Source organism: Equus quagga, chromosome 2 (genome assembly GCF_021613505.1).
Source record: "Equus quagga isolate Etosha38 chromosome 2, UCLA_HA_Equagga_1.0, whole genome shotgun sequence".
Taxonomy (NCBI): Eukaryota; Metazoa; Chordata; class Mammalia; order Perissodactyla; family Equidae; genus Equus; species Equus quagga.
Window position 1 is genome coordinate 2,052,944 of NC_060268.1, and position 19,879 is coordinate 2,072,822.

The 19,879-nt window shown below is 40.4% G+C and overlaps 2 protein-coding genes across 2 annotated transcripts in view; one reads left to right on the forward strand and one right to left on the reverse strand.

Annotated features, from left to right (window-relative positions):
* Positions 1-8,754, forward strand: part of NEMF (nuclear export mediator factor) — a 52,655-nt gene extending 43,901 nt beyond the window's left edge. Inside the window, exons 27-33 of the mRNA XM_046651491.1 lie at positions 3,925-4,002; positions 4,147-4,344; positions 5,907-5,939; positions 6,984-7,084; positions 7,185-7,228; positions 7,311-7,390; positions 7,663-8,754. Of these exons, the coding sequence (XP_046507447.1) occupies positions 3,925-4,002; positions 4,147-4,344; positions 5,907-5,939; positions 6,984-7,084; positions 7,185-7,228; positions 7,311-7,390; positions 7,663-7,740 (612 nt within the window). The 3' untranslated portion in view covers positions 7,741-8,754. The remainder of the gene's footprint in view (positions 1-3,924; positions 4,003-4,146; positions 4,345-5,906; positions 5,940-6,983; positions 7,085-7,184; positions 7,229-7,310; positions 7,391-7,662) is intronic.
* Positions 8,755-8,963: 209 nt separating this feature from the next.
* On the reverse strand, positions 8,964-19,576 carry KLHDC2 (kelch domain containing 2). Its single transcript, XM_046651504.1, has 13 exons — positions 19,291-19,576; positions 17,032-17,111; positions 15,422-15,539; positions 13,245-13,360; positions 12,843-12,924; positions 12,592-12,675; positions 11,965-12,045; positions 11,832-11,890; positions 11,290-11,399; positions 10,818-10,890; positions 9,673-9,760; positions 9,520-9,572; positions 8,964-9,271 (listed from the first exon to the last, which is right to left on the reverse strand). Exons 1-13 carry the CDS (start codon positions 19,441-19,443, stop codon positions 9,148-9,150), a joined length of 1,221 nt encoding a protein of 406 aa, XP_046507460.1. The 5' UTR covers positions 19,444-19,576; the 3' UTR covers positions 8,964-9,147.
* Between the last annotated feature and the right edge of the window lie 303 nt (positions 19,577-19,879).

Below are 19,879 nucleotides of genomic sequence, written 5' to 3' on the forward strand. Positions count from 1 at the left end.
GTTTTGGGGCCAGCCCCATGGCTGAGTGGTTAAGTTCACGCTCTCCGCTTCGGCACCCCAGGGTTTCGCCGGTTCGGATCCTGGGTGTGGACATGGCACTGCTCATCAGGCCACATTGAGGCGGCGTCCCACATGCTACAACTAGAAGGACCCATAACTAAAATATACCACTATGTACTGGGGGGATTTGGGGAGAAAAAGTAGAAAAAATAAATAAATAAAATAGTATGATTTTAACATAGGGATAGCCAGTTAGAAAAGTGAAACAGAATGAAATCTAGACAAAGGACCATTAACTGTATATTTAAAAATTTTGTATGTTACACATTGTTTGGGAAGGTATGAATTATTCAAAATTAGTGACTAGTCATGTTAAAAAATACTAAATTCCAGGGGCTGGCCCCGTGGCCGAGTGGTTAGGTTCGCGCGCTCCGCTGCAGGCGGCCCAGTGTTTCGTTGGTTCGAATCCTGGGCGCGGACATGGCACTGCTCATCAGACCACACTGGGGCAGCGTCCCACATGCCACAACTAGAAGAACCCACAACGAAGAATACACAACTATGTACCAGGGGGCTTTGGGGAGAAAAAGGAAATAATAAAATCTTAAAAAAAAAAAAAAAAAAAATACTAAATTCCAGATGGAGAAAAGAACTATCAATAAAATTGAAAGACAAATGGCAAATGTGGAAAAAACAAAAGTGATGAAAGAAATGCTTCTGTAAACAAGGGGAATTTTTCGTCAATTGGATTAATAGATAATGTGTGTTCAATCATTCAGTAAGTGTTTGAGTCTACACCATGGGAATCCCCATCAAGAGTCCTAACAGTGCATTTACCCTTTGACTAAGCAATTCCACATCTGGAAATTTATCCTAAAAGACATCATGTGTGTGCAGTAAGGATATTCATCAAGTTGATATTTATAATAGCAAAAAAACTGAAAATTATCTTAAATGTCCAACAATATGATGTAACAATAAATAATATGGTGCATTTATACAATGAAATATTCAGCAGACAATTTAAGTTCTAAGGCAAATCCTCATGGAATTTTTATTAAAATACATTGAATTTTTAGATTATTCTGTGGAGAACTGTCATCTTTACCACATTGCGCCTTCCTGTCCATGAATGTAAGAATATTTTACATTCTTCAGTAAAGATATGTTTTCCCGTAGAGTCTTAGCCATCTTATCTATTCCTACTTAAAATTTTTCTTACATTTTGTAAATGGTATATTTTTAAAACTTTCACTTCCTGCTTATTAGTTGCTGGTATGTGGGAAGACAGTTTCCATATATTGATCTAGTATATGCAGTCTCCTTTTTTTGAGGAAGATTAGCCCTGAGCTAATATGTGTTGTCAATTTTCCTCTTTTTGCTGAGGAAGACTGGCCCTGAGCTAACATCTTTGCCCATCTTCCTCCACTTTATATGTGGGACGCCTGCCACAGCATGGGTTGATAAGCAGTGCGTAGGTCCGCACCTGGGATCCAAACTGGCAAACCCTGGCCCGATGGAGCAGAGTGAGTGAACTTAAGCACTGTGCCAACAGGCCAGCCTGTAATAGGCAGTCTTATTGAATATTTATTTTAATATTCATCTATAGGCAGTCATATTGCCTGCAAATAATAGCTTTTCTTTCTTCTAATCCTAATATCTGTTATTTTTCTCATGTTTTTTTGCACTGGCTCAAACATCAGTACTGTGTTGCATGGAAATAATAATGGTGTACATCTTTGTTAATTACATCAAAGGAACTATTTCTAAGATTTTTATCATTATGAGATGTTTCCTGTGGGTTGTTGGTAGATATCCTTTCTGAAGGGTTATCTTTAATAATGATGAGTTAAATTATATTGAAACCTTTTTCTGCATCTATTATTTTTCTCCCTTAATCAGTTAATGTGGTAAATTACTTGAGAAAATCTATCAAACTGGCCTGCAATCCTTCATACTGCCCTTGCCTGGTTTTGGTGTCTAGGTTACACCTGCTTCACAAAATAAGTTTGGAACTTTCCCCTTTTTCTGTTCTCTAGAACTTTGTATAAAATGAAGATTGTCCCTTGGAATTTGATAGCATTTGCTAAGAAAACTGAGCCTGATATCTTGGTTTTTGTGGGTAGGTTTTTAAGTACTAATTAAATTTCTTCAGCAATTATAAGCCCATTCAGGTTTTCTGTTTTATTGAAGTTGGCTTTCCTAAGTTATATTTTCCAAGAAACTGTTCTTTTCATTGAGTTTTCCATTTCTTGGTTCAATTTATTATTAGTAGTGTTCATTTTACTCTGAATATTTTTTTCAGGTATAATGTACATATAGTAAAATGCACAAATCTTACATGTTTATGTGCACACATGCCTGTAAAACCACCACCCAGATCAGGACACTCAAACCCTTCCAGTACTCCACAAGGCTCACTCTTGCCCCTTTCTAAATAGTATCCCCACGAGAAAAAAAACATTATTCTGACTTTAATCACTGTAGATTATTTTGCCTGTTCTTGAACTTTATATAAAAGTAATCATATGGTGTACATACTCTTTTGTCTGGCATCTGTCACTCAGCATTGTGTGCAAGCCACCCATGCTGTTGTGTGTAGCAGTAGTTCGTTTGCGTGGTTAAATAGCATTCCATTGTATGACTCTGCCACAAGTGATCTGTCTGCTGTATTGTCGGTAGACGGTCTCAGACCTGTCGTTTAGGTCCACAAGTATGTGTTCCTGTCGTGTATAAGTAGGAGTGGAATTGCTGGGTTAGAGCGGACCTGTTGTGTTTGGCGTTAGTAGATAGTTCCAAACAGTTTTCCGTGGTACTTGTACTAACTTCCCACCGAGCAGTGGATCAAGGTTCTAGTTGTTCCTCATCCTAACATTTCGTGTTGTCAGGGTTTAGTCATTCAATTGTGTAGATACTGAAGTCTTATTTGGCTTTAATTTGCATGTCCCTGATGACTAATGATATTGAGCACTTTTTCATGTTTATTAGACCTTTGAATATCCTCTTCGTGAAGCGCCCATTTTAAAAACTGAGTTGTGCAGCTTTCCCATTGATGTATAGGAGTTCTTTGAAATCCTGAATACAAGTCTTTTCTTGGATATATGTATTACACATACTTTTCACATCTTAAGCCCTGCTTTTCTCACTTTTGTAATAGTGTATTTTAATGAGCAGCACTTGTTCATTTTAATGAAGTCTGATTTATCAATCTTGTCTTTAATAGTGTCTTTTTGTGTCCTATTTAAAGAAATCTTTAAAAGTTTAGAAATTTGTCATCTGGGCCCCAGCTAAGACTAATCAGGACATAAATCTTTGGAGGTGAGGCCCAGATGTCTGTAGTTTTAAAAACGACTAGGGTGATTTGGGTGTGTAGCCAGGGTTTGGTTGATAAATTCAAAGTCTTACCAGCCTCTGCAGTAAGCAGCCAGCTTAGCTTTGCTGCTTTGTTTCCTGTTCCCCCTCTGCATGCAAATCTCGACTTCACCAAATGTGATGACTTGCTGTAGCTATTCTGTCTTGTCTTTACCTCATATAACCTTGCTTTTCCTAGATTCCCAGATACTATACAACTTACTTCTTTGAAGATTAACTTTTAAGTTTCGCTTTATTTCTTCCCCACAGTTCTTGTTCAAGGTGAAAGAAATGTCTTTCTCTAAATTATCTTAGAAATAATTTGTTTGCGTTTAGAATATGTTGCATTAATTTATCCTTACTCTTGTATGTGTCGTCTTTTTCCACCAGATGATAAAATTCCTTGAGGCTGAGGACCATGTTTATCCATCTTTTTAGCCTCCATTGTTTATTATAATGGCACCTCGCTCAATAAGCATTTTTGACAGAATTAAAACACCTTTTCTTTACAAATATTTGTTAAAATTTTTTTACTGCTGAATTCTTCCAACCAAAATCTTTTGACATTTGTAGAGTAAGATGAAAAAAATGAAGGAAAAATACAAAGACCAAGATGAAGAAGAACGTGAACTCATCATGAAATTGCTGGGGGTGAGTAACATCTAAAACATTTTCTTCTTTTGCTTTACAAGGAACATCCAAACCACTGCCTGTCGCATGCAAGGCATTCAATACATTTCTGTTAAAATAGTGACAATATGGACAACATTAACTCTTTTCCTCTATGCCTTAAAGTCTGCGGGTTCAAACAAAGAAGAAAAAGGGAAGAAGGGGAAGAAAGGAAAAACAAAGGATGAACCAGTGAAGAAACAGCCCCAGAAACCTAGAAGTGGACCACGGGTTTCAGACAGCATAAAGAAAGAAACTCCATCCCTTGCGGTTGTAACTCATGAGTTACAAGACTTGGCTGTAGATGATCCACATGATGACAAGGTATGGCTACCACTCATGTGGGCTTTTTGCTTCTTAATTAGGGGGACGAACCATCCCAGGGGTCCCAGGGCATGGGACTTAGAGTACTAAAACCAGGATGAATAGTAACCCTATTTTTAATGGGAAGTCATCTTAGAAATACACCTTAAAAGACTAGAATTGCAGTATATGACCATAAAAATGGTGGTGTTGCTAGCTGATAAAAAGTTTATCACAGGGGCTGGCCTGGTGGTGCAGCAGTTAAGTCCACACATTCCGCTTCGTAGGCTCGGGCTTCACCGGTTCAGATCTTGGGTGCAGACCTACGCACCGCTTATCAAGCCATGCTGTGGCAGGCATCCCACATATAAAGTAGAGGAAGATGAGCACGGATGTTAGCTCAGGGCCAGTCTTCCTCAACAAAAAGAGGAAAATTGACAACAGATATTATTAGCTCAGGGCTAATCTTCCTCAAAATCAAAAAAAAGTTTATCGCAAGCCTTTAGAAAATAATCAATTTTATGGAGAGGTTTTATTTGATTCTGGTGGGAACTGACTTTGCTAAAATAAGACAGATAATTGAGATTGTCTTGAAAATGAGAGGAAAATAAATCTGCACTTCTCTGGGTTTTTCTATAGTAGTATATGCTATATTATCTTGCATAATGTTGAAAGTGGCTACTCAGTTAAAGTGCCAGCTGCCCTGGTTGCAAAACCAATGAGAAGTTAACATTTTTTCCAGTTAAGATGGTTGCCTGATTGTTCTATCAACTGAATACAACAAGCCCAGCCTTAAGTATATCTTCTTGTAGGAATATATACATCTTCTTGAAATTCTGAGCAAAAGATTGTTTTATAAATTTGTAGAATATCTTTGATTGAGCCTGTGTTTTTATTTATGACAGTTAAAGCTTTGGTTGTAATGGCATGCCCTGTTTGGTGCAGGTGATGCTTATAGGGATTCTAAATGTATTACTGTTTTCTTTTTTTTTCTGCTGAACAGTGTTGTTTGTTAATATTAAAATTCATTTTGGTCTTCAAATTTTTACACTATTATTATATTGCTAATTTATTCCATAAACCCTAGACTCATAAATATTCATTAGAGGTGTTAATTCTGAACATGCTTTCATAGGTTATCTCCACATAGATTTTTTAATGTGAGTAAAGCAAACAATATTAAGCTTGTCTTAATATGTGAAGAATTTATCCTAAAACTGTTGAACAGAGACTGAAAAGTAAAAGTTCTGTTCACCAGGATTCTCCATTTCCTTTCCCCCTGGCAAATATATCAAGCTTAGTTGCCATTTAAATTGTCCTTAGAACATTCACTGCTTTAGCATGTGCTCTCTGCGAAAGTCTTGTCTTTTTTAAACTTCAGAGAATAGTCCTTTTTCTCTGAGAATGGCATTGTTTTCTGAAATATTAAGACACAAATCAGTTGACTGAGAGTCTCAGAGTCCTTCTCCTGTGGGTTAGATGTAACAGTCTCGTTACATCACTGTTTCTTTCTCCTCGTAGTTTTAATGGTGTGGAATTTCAATTTAAGTTGTAGCTGACTTAAAATTTTCTGTTTGGAGCAGGAAGAGCAAGACCTGGATCAACAGGGAAATGAGGTATGACACTGTATGGGCTCCCACTGTGGCACTCTGACTGCAGTCAAGTCTCCAGAGTATTTGACACACAACTTCTAACTGATTAAAACTTAAAAGGCTAAGATAAGACTCCAAGCTCCAGAGTCTAACATTCTGGGTGTGGATCACAACTTTGCTAGATATAACTACAACCTTGGAAACATTGATCTTTGTGCCTCAGTTTCCTCATCTGAACAGTGGGGGTAGTAATTGTCCTACCAGGAGAGAGCTGTTTTGAGAGCTAGGTTAAGATATGTAAAGCATTTAGACAAGTTCATGGTGCATAGTAAACACTCTACTTCAGCACCAAGCATTTTGTCCTGAATCTCAATTTCCTCAAATTGTTAAATAAATATAGGCAATCTTGTTGGCAGCCCACCAAATGGGAACTCTAAGAAGCCCAAGGATTTCTCCTTAAGAACAGGCAAGAGACAGCTGTTGTAGCCTAGAATTTCTCAACTTCGGCACTATTAACATTTTGGGACAGATAATTCTTTGTTGAGGGGAGCTGTCCCATCCCTGGCCTCCACCCACTAGAGGCCAGTAGCCCTCTATTCCCTACCCCCACAAGTTGTGACAACCAGACATCGCTGCCCAGTGTTGGGGGCAAAATCCGCCTGATCGAGAACCAATGGTCTAGCCAAAGTATCAGTCCCATTTCCATGCAGTGGATGTAAATCTCTTTGTTGTCATTATTGTGCATCATTTTAATCCACAGTAGTTTTCTCCAACTCGAGTAATATCCAACATGTTATTTCTCCCTTATATTTATCTCCAGTATCATTTTGAAAATCGTTCTCATTTCTCACTATGCCAGGCAAAAATTACTGGTAGTGAAGATTGTGTCTTTAAACACAATTGGTCTTAAACTCTCTTTGGAGCTGTAAAGCAGAGTTAAGACTGTATGTCTATCAGCAAAGGATAAAAGTTAAGTTGAGATATTAATATGATAGTGTTTTAGAGTTTTGGTTTTTTTTAGGACTGGTATAAATGACTTTTCTAATGGTTTTTCTCTTCCCTTTTTAGGAAAATCTGTTTGACTCTTTGACAGGACAGCCACATCCTGAAGATGTTCTACTGTTTGCCGTTCCGATATGTGCCCCTTATGCCACCATGACGAACTATAAGTAAGTCATCATCAGTTTACTCAAAGCAGCTGACACAACAGCAACTTATGAATTGTTTTATCATCTCTATTTAGTAACACATGCAAATCTTTTTTTAAAGATACAAAGTGAAACTTACTCCTGGAGTTCAGAAAAAGGGAAAAGGTATTTAAAATCTTTTCTGAATTATTATTTTAAACATTTCTTGACTGAATAGAAGTAGATCTTTTTATTTTTCTATTTATAGCTGCAAAAACAGCCTTGAACAGTTTCATGCATTCCAAAGAAGCAACGGCAAGAGAAAAAGACTTATTCCGCAGCGTAAAGGTAAAGTATTCCTCCAGAACTCTTTGGAGATTGGTGGTGCAATTAAAAATCTTAGCAGTTACAATTTTCTGTTTTTTTCCTGCTTTATGTAGTAAATGGAAGCTCTAGGTATTGTTTGGTTGTCTTATTAGAAGCAGTATAAAATAAGTAAAATCATTTCAGGTAATTTTGGAAATGCCTTTCTTTTGACAGCAGAGGATACATAATTATCATAAAAGAAATATGATTGACCACATAGAATGTGAAGATATTCAGCAATTCTCTTTTTTTAGGACACGGATTTATCAAGAAACATTCCTGGCAAAGTGAAAGTGTCTGCACCCAACCTTCTGAATGTAAAAAGGAAATAGCTGGAATGAAATCCTAAAATATTTGCGAAGAGCCAATTTTATAGCCTTTTGGAAGTCCAGAGATGAAAACACCACGTAGCAAGACTTCCGTATTTAAAAATGAACTAAACATTGCCTTGCTATATTCGCCAAAAGAACTTATTGTTTTTTTTCCAGTTTTATAGAGAGGAAACACTATGATGGGATTTCCTAAAATATTTGTGGACAGTTAAATGCTAATTGTATACATTTATAGTTACTCTACATTTTCTTGGAATTTGGGAGGTTAATATTAATTATTCATTTCATGTTGTAAGGAAACGGAACAGTGAAGTGGCTCCATTGCTTAGACTGCTGACTTGGGAGTCTACTGTATAGACCATCTAATGTATCTGTTACTCCCAGGACAATCACAGGGTTTTTTTTTCTGGTGGTGGTGGGGGTTGGGCATGGTTAAACATTTAGAATTAGGTCTTGAAAACCCTAACTACTGAAGGAATAAATTTCCTTCCACCTTTACTGACATTAGACCAGATTTAAAATACAGATAATTCCCATAACTCAACTTAAATAACACCTAGAAGAAATTGGTGTTGATCACTTCCATGCATTTATACACCTTCACTTTTCATCTTACTTTCTTCTTTCCACCTCTAGTAATTATCACTAGCATGTTACTTAATATCTTAACCTATAATATCAGAAGTGCACTTGTAGGTTTATCACTAACGACTCCTGACCCAGCTTTTTTCTTCTGTCTCCTAACAGAATGGAGAATAAAGTCATACATTATTTCCATTCTTTTATGAGCCACAAAACTGTTACTTTTTAAATTAGACAACAGCTGCCGATAGTCAATACGACCACTTGCCCCAGCCCCTATACCAAAGCATTAAGGTCAAAGTACTAAGTAGCTGTTGGTCCTTCCAAAATTTCTTTTATTAGCTTAGTGCTACTGAGAATATTTTTCCATTTGAGATTAATGTAAAAAAAAACACAACTTTATAATTATGTAGCCTAGTGTCGTAAATACAACATAATAGACTACTCTTGCCATTTAAAAAAAATCTAAAATATTAATGTTTTTTAAAAGAACTTCACCATTTTGATAGTGGTGAGAATAATTAGTATAATGTTTCTACAGATATATATCCTAAAGTTACCAAAAAAGGACTTATAATACCATTCCTCGGGGTAAAAAGCCCAAGTATCATTTTTCTTTTGCTTTATCACAAGACAGTCACTGGTGTTAAATACATTTATTGTAAACTTTAGACACAAAAATAGGTTCTCTAGCCATTCACATGCACATTAAAACCAAAAAGCTGTAAACTACAACAATGCATATAATTATACAAACGATGCCACTCTCTGGTGTTTACAGAATTGCTGTCCATGCAAGTGATGAGAGGCATTCTCTATGAAGCCTTAAGATCCACAAGTGTTGTTACTACCAAACCTCTGGTTAACACTGTGAAGTAAGTGTTTTGGAAGGCAGTTCCAAGAGTTGGCTAACATTTCTTTAAAGCAAATGACGGCTTCTAAACTTAGCCTGAAAGTGGACAAGGAAAGAGAGAAATAATTTCACTTGACTGTTTAGAAGTACATTCACTTGACAAGCTACCAAAAAAACCCCACCCACTTTCTTTAAAGATTTCCATAGGAATTAGTTAGTTCTATCAATGAAGGTTGGTTATTGCCCTTAAATTATCCACAAACCTGGTTTTTCAAGAGCACTAATTTAAAGTGTTAAGAAACAATTTAAAATAATCCCTAAGGACCAAGTGAAAAGTCACTTACCTTACAAGAGATTTTGGTTGAACTGAAAATATAAGTATTTCATTACTGTGTGCCTGAAAAGTAGACATGAAGAACACATTAAAAAGCAAGTACTTCACAGATAAGTTTCAGCAACATTAGAAAGTCTCCTTTACCATAGGGTAGTATACTTACAGCTCTGTGATGGACAAGAAGGTTATTGGCACACCCACCAAAAACAATTACTTCTCCTTCATCACTGGCACAAGCTGTATGCCATAATCTATATTTAAAACAAAAGTCCTAATTTGAAGTCACCCAAAACACCAAATTGGTAGTTTACACCGCAGAATAGAGCTGATGAAATAAAAGCTAAAGATCTTAGTTCAGACCAAAACATCATGGTGAGAAGCAATTATCTTAAGGAAAAGTAGCAAAAGCTAGAATTTTATCGGATGTTATTTTTTTCTCTCTCTGGTCCAGTCCTAATGTATGCAACGAGGGGTTTGAACTGAATGATCTGTTCTCTAGGTCTTTGTTAGCAATAAAAACCTTCCAGGAGATGAACAGTATATGCCCTCCCTTCTTTCTCTTTTCATAGGTAGGGCCAGTTGGCCTTAGACAAAACATGTGAAGGATGCTGAAACTGGCTGAATACACTGAAGGTCTCTGAAGGCCTGGAAATTCTATGGAAAGACTATTTATGTCAAATGAAGTCTCAGTGGCATGGCTATACTTAGGTTAGAGGCTTGGGAAAAAATGCAAGCTGACATATCTGAATGTGTTTTGAACACCAACTCTGACCATTTCATTTCCTTTAGCAGTCTTTATAACAATTCTTTTTGCGAGTAACAAGAAAAATAACTGTCAGTGTTTAATAGGCTCTTTTTTTGGATGATATGACTTCTTAATCTTTGTTATACAGCACTATTGCACATCTAATTGAAAGTTTCTGATTTTTTTCCCTCCATTTACATTCTTTAAGGTTTTGAAATTCTCTCCTTTCCAGTTCTTTTTTTTTAAATGACAAACCTAGATGCAGTGCAACTCAGTTGAATAAAGAGCTTATAAACTGTATCAATTTTATGATGAAGGAAGACACAAAAATCAAAATCCAGCCCTATTTTTCATAAACAGATGATGGAAGAGAAAGCATTTGATACTAGGATAACATTTGTTTTCTTTCAAAAGGTATGATGTTAAACCTTAGTGAATGCTAGGATTTTTGAAAGAATGATGGATTTAATGCAGCCAAAATTTCCTAAATCAGTACCAGTCTTGTACATCTCTATGGAGCTCATTAATTCAATATAAAAAATTATCGTTTAAATACTTCATACCTTGGTTTTTCAGTATAGGGATGATTAAACTGTATCCATTCATTTTTACTGATGCAGTAAGTCCAGGCATCACCTAATTGAAGCAAATAAAAAAGAGCTATGAAGCATGTTATTCTGTCAATGTGACATTGATATTTAAAGGGTACAGCTTTAGCAAGAAAGGTAATCAGATTGTGAATAGAGACAGAAAGTGTATTCCCTTCTTTTTTTTCTCTGCAATTAACCAAGTAAATCTTGCATATTACAGCCCTTCAGCAGGGCTTTGACTTGCTCCAGGTCATTTCTTTACTGGACAGAATGGATGTATGTCGTAATGTAAAAACAGTTATAGGTATGTTATAGGATCAAAATTAATAGCAAACTTCCAACCAGCCCTGCAGCCCTCTGATACATCTGAAATAGACTGATTTTTTTCAGCTATTTATATATATGAATGATATATAATGGTTTCTCATAGTTTTAAAGGACTTACTTAGTGGCTGTTTATCAGTGGTAAATCCTCCAAAGAGAAAGAGATGATCTGAAGAAACTGGTGTGAGTGAGTGCCAAGACCGGCCAACTGGACATATGCCTTGCGGAATTCTGAAAATAAGAGCTAAGTTACAATATCTCTGTCTAAAAGCAGCTACTGTATTTAATGCAGAGAAATACTGAAGTTTTTTTAAAAAATTATATGGAATTATTAAAAAAGACTTTACATTTAAAAAGGCTTCTTAGTATTAACAAATACATGCTTCAGAAGGAATTATTTCCTTTGAAAGTGGAGTCAACTTTAGACCTTTTCTTTTCAGCAAACAGTGAACACATGCTATCTGCCAAGCAACACAATTATGGCAACAGAGAATGGAAATAAAAGATAAAAGTCCTTCTTTAAGGATCTAGTCATCATATTTATTTAAATTCACAGTTAGAGAAAATTTAGGCAAGTACATTATATACTAATAGTAGAAAATAAGGGGAAAAACAAAATTTTTTGAAAAACTTTTCTAAATAATTATCTAAAGCGATACCTACAATTCATTCCACTCCCATGTATCCAGATTAAGATAGTGAAGGTCATTCATTCTAGCATCCTGAAAAGGATAATGAAGTAGTTATCATTTTGAATAATTCAAGAACAAGTCACTGAAACTATGTATATACCCACTCGATATCTGCCTCCAAACACAAAGCCTTTGTTTCCAACAGTTGCACAGGCGTGGGCCGCACGAGGTGAAGGTGCTTTACCCTGTTAAGGGCATAAGAGCAATTTAATAAGTAAGTGAACTTTCTATAAATCCCAGAAGGAGTCTTCCCTAGATGTGGGATAAGAATATGCGAGCCACTTGAGCTTTTAAGCTGAAGTGCAGACTTGTGGTCAGCAGCAGTGCTTAAGGCTGACTACCAAAACTGGGAATTTATATTTTTGAGATGTGTTACTGAATGAGCTAGTTAATATAATAGAATGCTTGCTTTATTTTATCTTTTAAAATAAAAGCTAGCACATTATATGACATCAGTGTCAGAGGAAAAAGAAACCTAGTATTTGAGTAACTTAAGTTTTAGTGCTAGGTCATTTTTACAGACAATCCCACTTAACATCTATGAGATAATAGCTGCTGAGTTAGTCTTTACATTCATTAAACTTTTCTGAGTTCTAGACTCCTTGGAGAATAATGAAAGCTATGGATCTTCTCTTTCCAGAAAACAAGAATGAACCATCATTTACACCCCGCCCCCAACCCCTTCTCTAAGTCGCCTTGCTTTCATAATTCATTACTCTTCATTAACTCACAGTAGTTATAGGCTGGCTCCAGATAAATGTTTCAGTGTCTAAAATATGTACATGATCATTCCATCCTCTTGGATGACTTGAATTCTATAAAAAACAAATAAGAAGAATCTGAGTTATTTTACAAATAATGTTTGGAAAATTAGATAGCCTTTGACTTATTAACAAGGCAAAATGGACAAAACGACTAGCAAACAAAATGTATTATTTCAACATACTAAATAGGACATGTGCAAATATGAAACTTCACTTACCCAAAAAGATGTTTCATCAAATTCAAAAGTTCCCAATACTTTATCTTCAGGTAAATATCCATACCCTCCAAAAAATATTAACCTGTTTGATAAAAAACCAAGACACTAAAAATTCAGACAACCACAAGTTAGGATACAAGAGATTTTTCTTATTTTGTCCTGTGCTATAAGTTGAAAAGGCACACTTGAGTATATGAAAATACTTCTTCACATAATAATGGCTCATATGCTAACAATTACATCTTAGGTACTATGTTCAGTGCTTTGATGTATGAATTCATTTAATCCTCATATGGGCCCTAGAAGGTATGTTCTGTGTTGACAATGGTTATTGGCTGAGGAGACTTGAATGGCAAACCACTTTCCAAATAAAAGCCCAAACCTATAGTGCTGCTAACTCACTTGTTTTTATAGACCCAGACACCAAGTTTGTCCTTTGACGATGGAGGAATTCCTTGGCAATCAATTCTTTCCCACTGTAATACTCTGTCTGTAGACCTTGAATCCAGCATGTAGAACTGTCAGAAGCAATGATTTCAGTTAGATTTGGTTATGTGAAAGAAATTCAACGTTGGCATTTAATTTTACTGTGATTTATGATGATAAGAATGTCATCTAGGGGCCGGCCCCGTGGCTAAGTGGTTAGGTCTGCTCGCTGCTCTTCAGGGGCTCAGGGTTTCGCAGGTTGGAATCCTGGGCGCGGACATGGCACCGCTCATCAGGCCATGCCGGGGTGGCATCCCAAATGCCACAACTAGAAGGACTCACAACTAAAAATACACAGCTGTGTACTGGGGGGCTTTGGGGAGAAAAAGGAAAAATAAAATCTTTAAAAAAAAAAAAAAAAGAATGTCATCTAATTCAGTGCTACTAAGAGTGTGACTGCACACTGGCTGCCAGTCTGCAAACTAGTGCCAGCCTCAGTCGAGAAGGAACTGGTGCCGGAATGTAAGTTACTGAAGTCACCAAGCACCCTGTTTAGTGCAGCTTACTGTTTTTCCATAGCCACACTGTGTTGATGGAGGAACAGAGGTGTGTTGATTCACATTCTGTGCCTTAGAGAGGCACCTAGAGTCGTAATGATCTAATTTATAGTTATCGGGATGGTATTACCAAAAAACTCAGACTTAGCAATTTCACCTTCAAACTCAATTTAACAAACGTCTTAAGTGCCTACTTAACTCTAGGAGCTAAGGATAAATCTTAAAAGATTAAGTGTTGGTCTAACTTCAAAAGAGTGCCCATCCGGTACCTGAATAAATCTGACCCGCATATGTATTTTCTTACTTCTCTTAAGACTCCTAAGCTTCCTTTCAGTCAAACTTAAAATACTCAAGCCTAGCCATGTGACGTACTAACTACTTCCTAAGGCCACAGCTCCTCTTTCTCCCAAACTTCCTCATGTTGTGTCAAAGCTATCTTTCTCCCCCTGGGCCCTGAAAAATATGTGGCTCAACCACAGCCTACAGCAGTGCCTCAAAAAACCTTAAACCCTAATGTATAAAAACAAAAGTGGAGCTACACTTGTTAACATGGAGGAGGAAAGGGTGGTCTGGAGCCTGCCCAACACATTCTGCTCCCCAACAGATGTCCCAGGGCATCTCACAGAAATGCCGCAAGTTCCTAGGGGCGCAGTTTGAAGCCATCTCAGCCATATGTTCCATTTACACCAAACCACCTGGCATTTCCATGAACAAGATGTATTTGCTTATACCTCTGCATCTTGATACCTGTATCCTTGCTACCTCTTCCAGTTGTATGATTCAGTTCAAGCATCACCTCTTGGGTGAAGACTTTCCTTTTTCTGTTCATCTATCCTATCAAACAGAATGTCAAGGATTCTTTTTCAGATTCAGCAATATTTACTGAGCTATTACTATGAGCCAGGCTCTGTGTATCTCCATATGTTACTGAATCCATTAGTAATTATATGTGTTCCTTCTAGAATGTGAACTAGAGGCGGGGACTGTGTCCTTCATCTCTGTCTCCAATGTCTAACCAAATGCTCAGCATATAAGATGCTTACTAAGTTGCCCAATAAATGAATTTATAAGAGCCTACCTCTATCATATGCACCTTTCTGACTGACTGCCTCTGTCTCTTACTGGCCTGAGAGAACAACTAATATCTTTTTCCTATCTGGAAAAAATACAAAGTCTGAACAATGGTACTTATGGCGCCATATTACAGGAATATTAGTATATAATATTTAGTCGGTGTTAATTTATCCTTATGGCTTTCTGAGGGGTGGTCTGTTAATTTCTACCATCACCCCCATTTAGTTTACTAATACTCATCTAACACTGCAGGGTTCAAAGAGAACAAGTAGCTGCAAAGAGCACAAAGAAAAACCACCTAGGAAGCTTACTGCACACAGGTTACCAACCAGAACTGATTTGACAGCAGGCCTAGGTAAATGAAGACTGGTAGACAAAATTTACTAAAACGCACGTTCATACCATGATCAAGTACATATATCTTTTAACTGAGACAGGAGTAGGTATGGGCTGACCTTAGAAATCTGAAGTTGTCTACAGAAGAAGAAAACTGCCTGGCCCGTAACCCTGACAAGCACAGACCTTATTTGTGTTGCCTCTTGAGTGGTGTCCTCCAAACAAGTACAGCACCCTGTCCACACACACAGCACAGCTTCCTGACATCGAAGGAGGAACGTCACCTTCAGTGTTGATTTTTTTCCTGAGGGAAAAAACTGAATGTAAATAAGTTTCCCAAAAGGGAAGATATGCAAAAATCTATTCATTTTTTTTCTATCCCCACAATAAAGGGAAAAAAAAATGAGTGGACTAAGTAGATAATTTCTAGGGCTCTTCTAATTCCAACATTGAATCCACCAGCTCTTCCCTCTTCGCCCTTTCCACATGCTCTGCTGGCTGGTCTGACGCGTGGGCAGGAGAGACGCCAGAAGCCTGAGTGTCACATTTTAGCATTCTAGGAGCATCCCATTTTGTTTCTCAAACTGAACTGTTCGCTTTTTATGTACGTGGCCATAAGTGGTTATTCTGGTTTTGTTTTTGAGTGGGTGAGGAACCCAAACGGAAAACTCAGACATCCCAATCCTGACAGGTTAATTCAGTAGGTGTTTTTATTGTCACCGTTTAGCCATTTAGACACTTAGCAGTGCTTGCTACAGCAGGCACTCCTCTCAGTGCTCGGCATTTTTAACTCACTGTGAATCTAAAAATGAATCTGAATCAAAAAACCTAAAAAATCTAAGATTCAGAATATCATAGGACATCAAGCTCTCCTCACAATATCACTTTATGTGTGCTAAGCTTTCAGTTTGGTAGGCTTATTTAAAAGAATCCTTTCTGGGACTGAATTTTTAAAAAATATGTAGAATCCTCTATGAAAGGAAAACAATTATAAACTTCCAATTCTCTAGAAAAAGATTAGCAAACAGCTCAGATTAACACTGATTTGCTATGTACAGAAATAATCCTGACTTATTTTAACTCTTAAAGCAAGTAGGACTACTCTCCTAGTTCTGAGCTCTCTGCTATGCAAAATATGTAAAGCACAAAGTTCTCACAGAGCCAGCCATGCAGAGGACTCTCTCGTGAATCTGCAAACATGGCTCACCCTGCATTCACTCTGCCCAGGGCACAGGAGACTGGCAAAAGATCCTTGCAGAATATCCCCAGTTTACAGGGAAGGCAAATTTAAGTTAGTTTTGTTTTTTTAAAAAAAAATACATTATTTCAAAGAGATTTGCATAGAAATTTTAATGTGAGAACTCACTAAAATAGAATATCACCTTTATTTTTAGCAGATACAATCTAGAAATTCTTTTCCTCATTCAAGATACCATGTAACAAAAGACATACATCTTGAAAAATATATATATGGAGCTTTTATTATTTCCATTCCAGGATCTGAAGCCTCTGCTTCTTTATTTTAATATTACTGTGATCCTTTATGGAGCCCTGAATAGAAATGTCTTCAAAGGCCATAAAAGCATCTAGCAATTACTGCACTACCTCTGAAGAGATACCAAGCATCTAAGCTTAGCAGCTAAGCTAAACTAGCAGAACTTTGTTTTCAGAGCACAGAGATAGCTTAGCATCTTTAATTGAACTATTTTTAGTCATTAGAATGGTTTTTACAGAGTTTCTTTTTGTTTGCAACCTTATTCGAATTTTTTAGTCCCCCTCATAATATCCAGAGTTACCATCTTCCAGTCTCCATGTTGTAGATCCATAGTTCTTCTCTAGGCAGATAAAAGTCATATAATCCTCTGACTTGATTACTCTAAGAACAAAAAAAAATTGCAAATATAAAAATAATTGGTATTCTACAGAGGAACTATCGTATATTTTTTCCTATCTTATTTGACATACTGAGTTAGGAAAAGTTAAATAGGTGTTACAGTTCCAGCGAATGCACAGTCCTCCCCTCCCTGTGCCACATGCTCAAGGTCATGCTTAATACAGACAGCCTTGAATTCAAGTTTCTGACAGGGCAGTGCAGTGGTGCAGGAAGTTAAGAGGTCTCCGGGAAACTGCTAAGGCCACTTTATCCTGACGGGCCATGCACCAAGTTTCAGTTGCATGACCTCGGGAGAGATCACCTGTGCGTAGAAAGGGTAGAGCTGCAAATATGCAAACATTCAGTCCTTATGCAACATTTTAAGTTCCTCGTTCTGCTCTACTTCCTTCAGGTAATAATTCTTAACAGACGGGGCTTACCATTTGCCTGAACTATTCATGGATTCTTAATCCTCACAACAACCCTAAAAAGTAGTTGATATTACAGGAAAACATGTTTTTTAGAGAGAGAGGTAATTTGCCCAAGGTGACTTAGCGAGTAATGGTGGGACCATGATTCCAACCTCCTTTCCCTGAAATCGCAGGTCAGCCGCTGCCCGACCTCTCCAGCCTTTGGACCTCCCTGGCCGCCTTCTGATCCACGTACAGTAAACAAGCTGTGTTCACCGAGAACGGTGTCAGTGTACTAAGCTTGAAGAGTACGACAGAAATCAAGCAGCCGGCCACGTAGACACCCCTCCTTCCACTCCACGGCTTAGGGAGGGAAAGCTGGAAGCAGGGCGGCGGGCTGACCTGGAGATCAGCCTGCCCGGGCAGGAACCTGACCGCTGCGAGGAACCTATCTCCAAGGGCTGCCTGTGCCCACCCTCAGGCTCCCAGCCCAAAGGTGCAGGACGCCTGCTGTGGAGCCACCTACCCACTTCACTGACCGTGCCTCTGCCCTCGGAAACTCACCGTCACAAATCTCCCACCCCCAAGGCCGGCCCATTGCCTCAATGCTGCTGATTCTGACAGACAGAACTACGAATAAAGCAGTTTAAACTGAAGTGTGAATGACCAACAGGCTTACTTTTCTCCAATTTACCTTTCAATAAGGGTCACCACATACCTGCCCACCTTCCTCCCGCCAAGTACGCCCCTCCGAACTCCTATTCATTGGAGGCTGGGGAAACCACTGCAGATTAACTAGGATTGGCAAAAAACCTGTCGTTAAACCAAATGAAGTACCCAGGACGGCGATAGCGGCCTCCCCCATCTGTCTTTGGAGAGTAATCTCAAAAGCGGTCAACTGTACCCTAAGCGAAATCCGTCCCCAGAGTCCCCGAGCAAGTCCGGAAGGCACAGGTGCAGCAGGCTGGCCTTCGAGACCATAGGGGAGGGGGGGGGTCATTTCGGAGACTAAATATTTTTGGTAGGAATGGATCGGAGCCACCCAGCAAATGAAATCACTCTCGAAGGTGGGGTGTCACTGGGAAGCTCTAAACGCAGCGGGGCCGGAGCAGGAGTGAGCGAGGTTCAAGCAGGAGACCCTTGGCGGGTTCCCGCAGGTGGCCCGAAGCGCCAACTAATCCGGGTCGGCGATCGGGCCAAGGGAGGCACTTGGTGGTGACAACTGTTGCCGCTGCTGCGCGGCTGGCGGGGGACCTTTCCCATTCGCCTCCCGAACGGGGTTTCTTGTGCAACACGTCAGCCGTTTCTCCGACGCCGCCGGGGACGCAGCCCCGCAGGCCGAACCACAGCGAGCGAGAACCGAGCGCAGAGGGCTGACTCCCGCGCCGGCCCGTCCCGGGGCCTCGGGGAGCGGCTTCCGACGCCGCCAGCGCCCGCAAGAACGGGGGCCGTCAGCCCCAGGGGCACAGTGCTGGGGACATCGCGCCGCCACCCCTCGCACCGCCTCCGCGCTTTTCAGTAAAACCCGCAGCCCCCGCCGCCCAACCTGCCCTCTCCGAGTAACGCTCGATTGCGGGGGTGGGGGGCGTGCATCGGGGGAGCAGCAGGAGGACGGGCGTGCATGGGGGGAGAACGGGAGCTGCGTGCGGGAGAGGGTGCTTGGGGCGAGCAGGGGGTGCGTGGGGAGCGCGGGCTCCGCGGGCAGCGGCAGCGTGACGACAGCCCGGGGGCCGCCAGCAGCCGCCCCCGCCCCCCGGCCGGCGCCCGCTGACCTTGTAGCCGCCCCACACGAACATGTGGCGCCCGTCGCCCACAGCTACGTGGCCGCTGCGCTCGGCGGGGCAGGCGAGCTCCAGGCCCTCGAAGCCCTCGTAGGCCGGGCCCGGCAGGTCGTCCGCCCGCGCGTCCTCGTTGCCGTCGGCCATCTCGAGGCCCCACTCCGGCCGTCGCGAGGAGACAAAGGAGGAGAGGCTGAGGGCCCGGGCGGCCTGCGGGCGGGCGGGGACGGTCCTGGGCGGGCGCGAGCTCCTGCCGCCGCCCCGCCTCCCGAGCGCCGCGGCCTCGGCCTTGTTTACGCCGGCCGCCCGCCTGTTCCGCCGCCGCCGCCCCCGCCCCGGAAGCGGCCGGCCCGCCGCGCGGAGGCCCAGGCCGGGCTGGCGGGATGCGGGCGGCCTCCTCGCGCCGCGGCGCTCAGGGAGAGGCTGCGCGCGGCCAGGTTCTCGCGGGGACGGCCCTCCGGGAGCGCTCCGTGCGGCGGGGGCTTCCCGGAGCGCTCGGCCGGAAAGGGAAGGGGGAGGACTCCGGGCTCGGGACTCCCGCGCCGAGCCGCTGCCGGCTGCCTGGGGACGCGCCCGGCCGCTG

Excerpts from the sequence above, each read along its gene's own strand:
- KLHDC2 (XM_046651504.1), bottom strand. The coding sequence starts at position 19,443 with ATGGCCGACGGCAACGAGGACGCGCGGGCGGACGACCTGCCGGGCCCG. Across the intron at positions 11,891-11,964 it reads TGTTTGGAGGCAGATATCGA|GATGCTAGAATGAATGACCT; the intron begins GTGGGTATATAC and ends TATCCTTTTCAG. Across the intron at positions 9,272-9,519 it reads CAACCAAAATCTCTTGTAAG|GCTAAGTTTAGAAGCCGTCA; the intron begins GTAAGTGACTTT and ends GTCCACTTTCAG.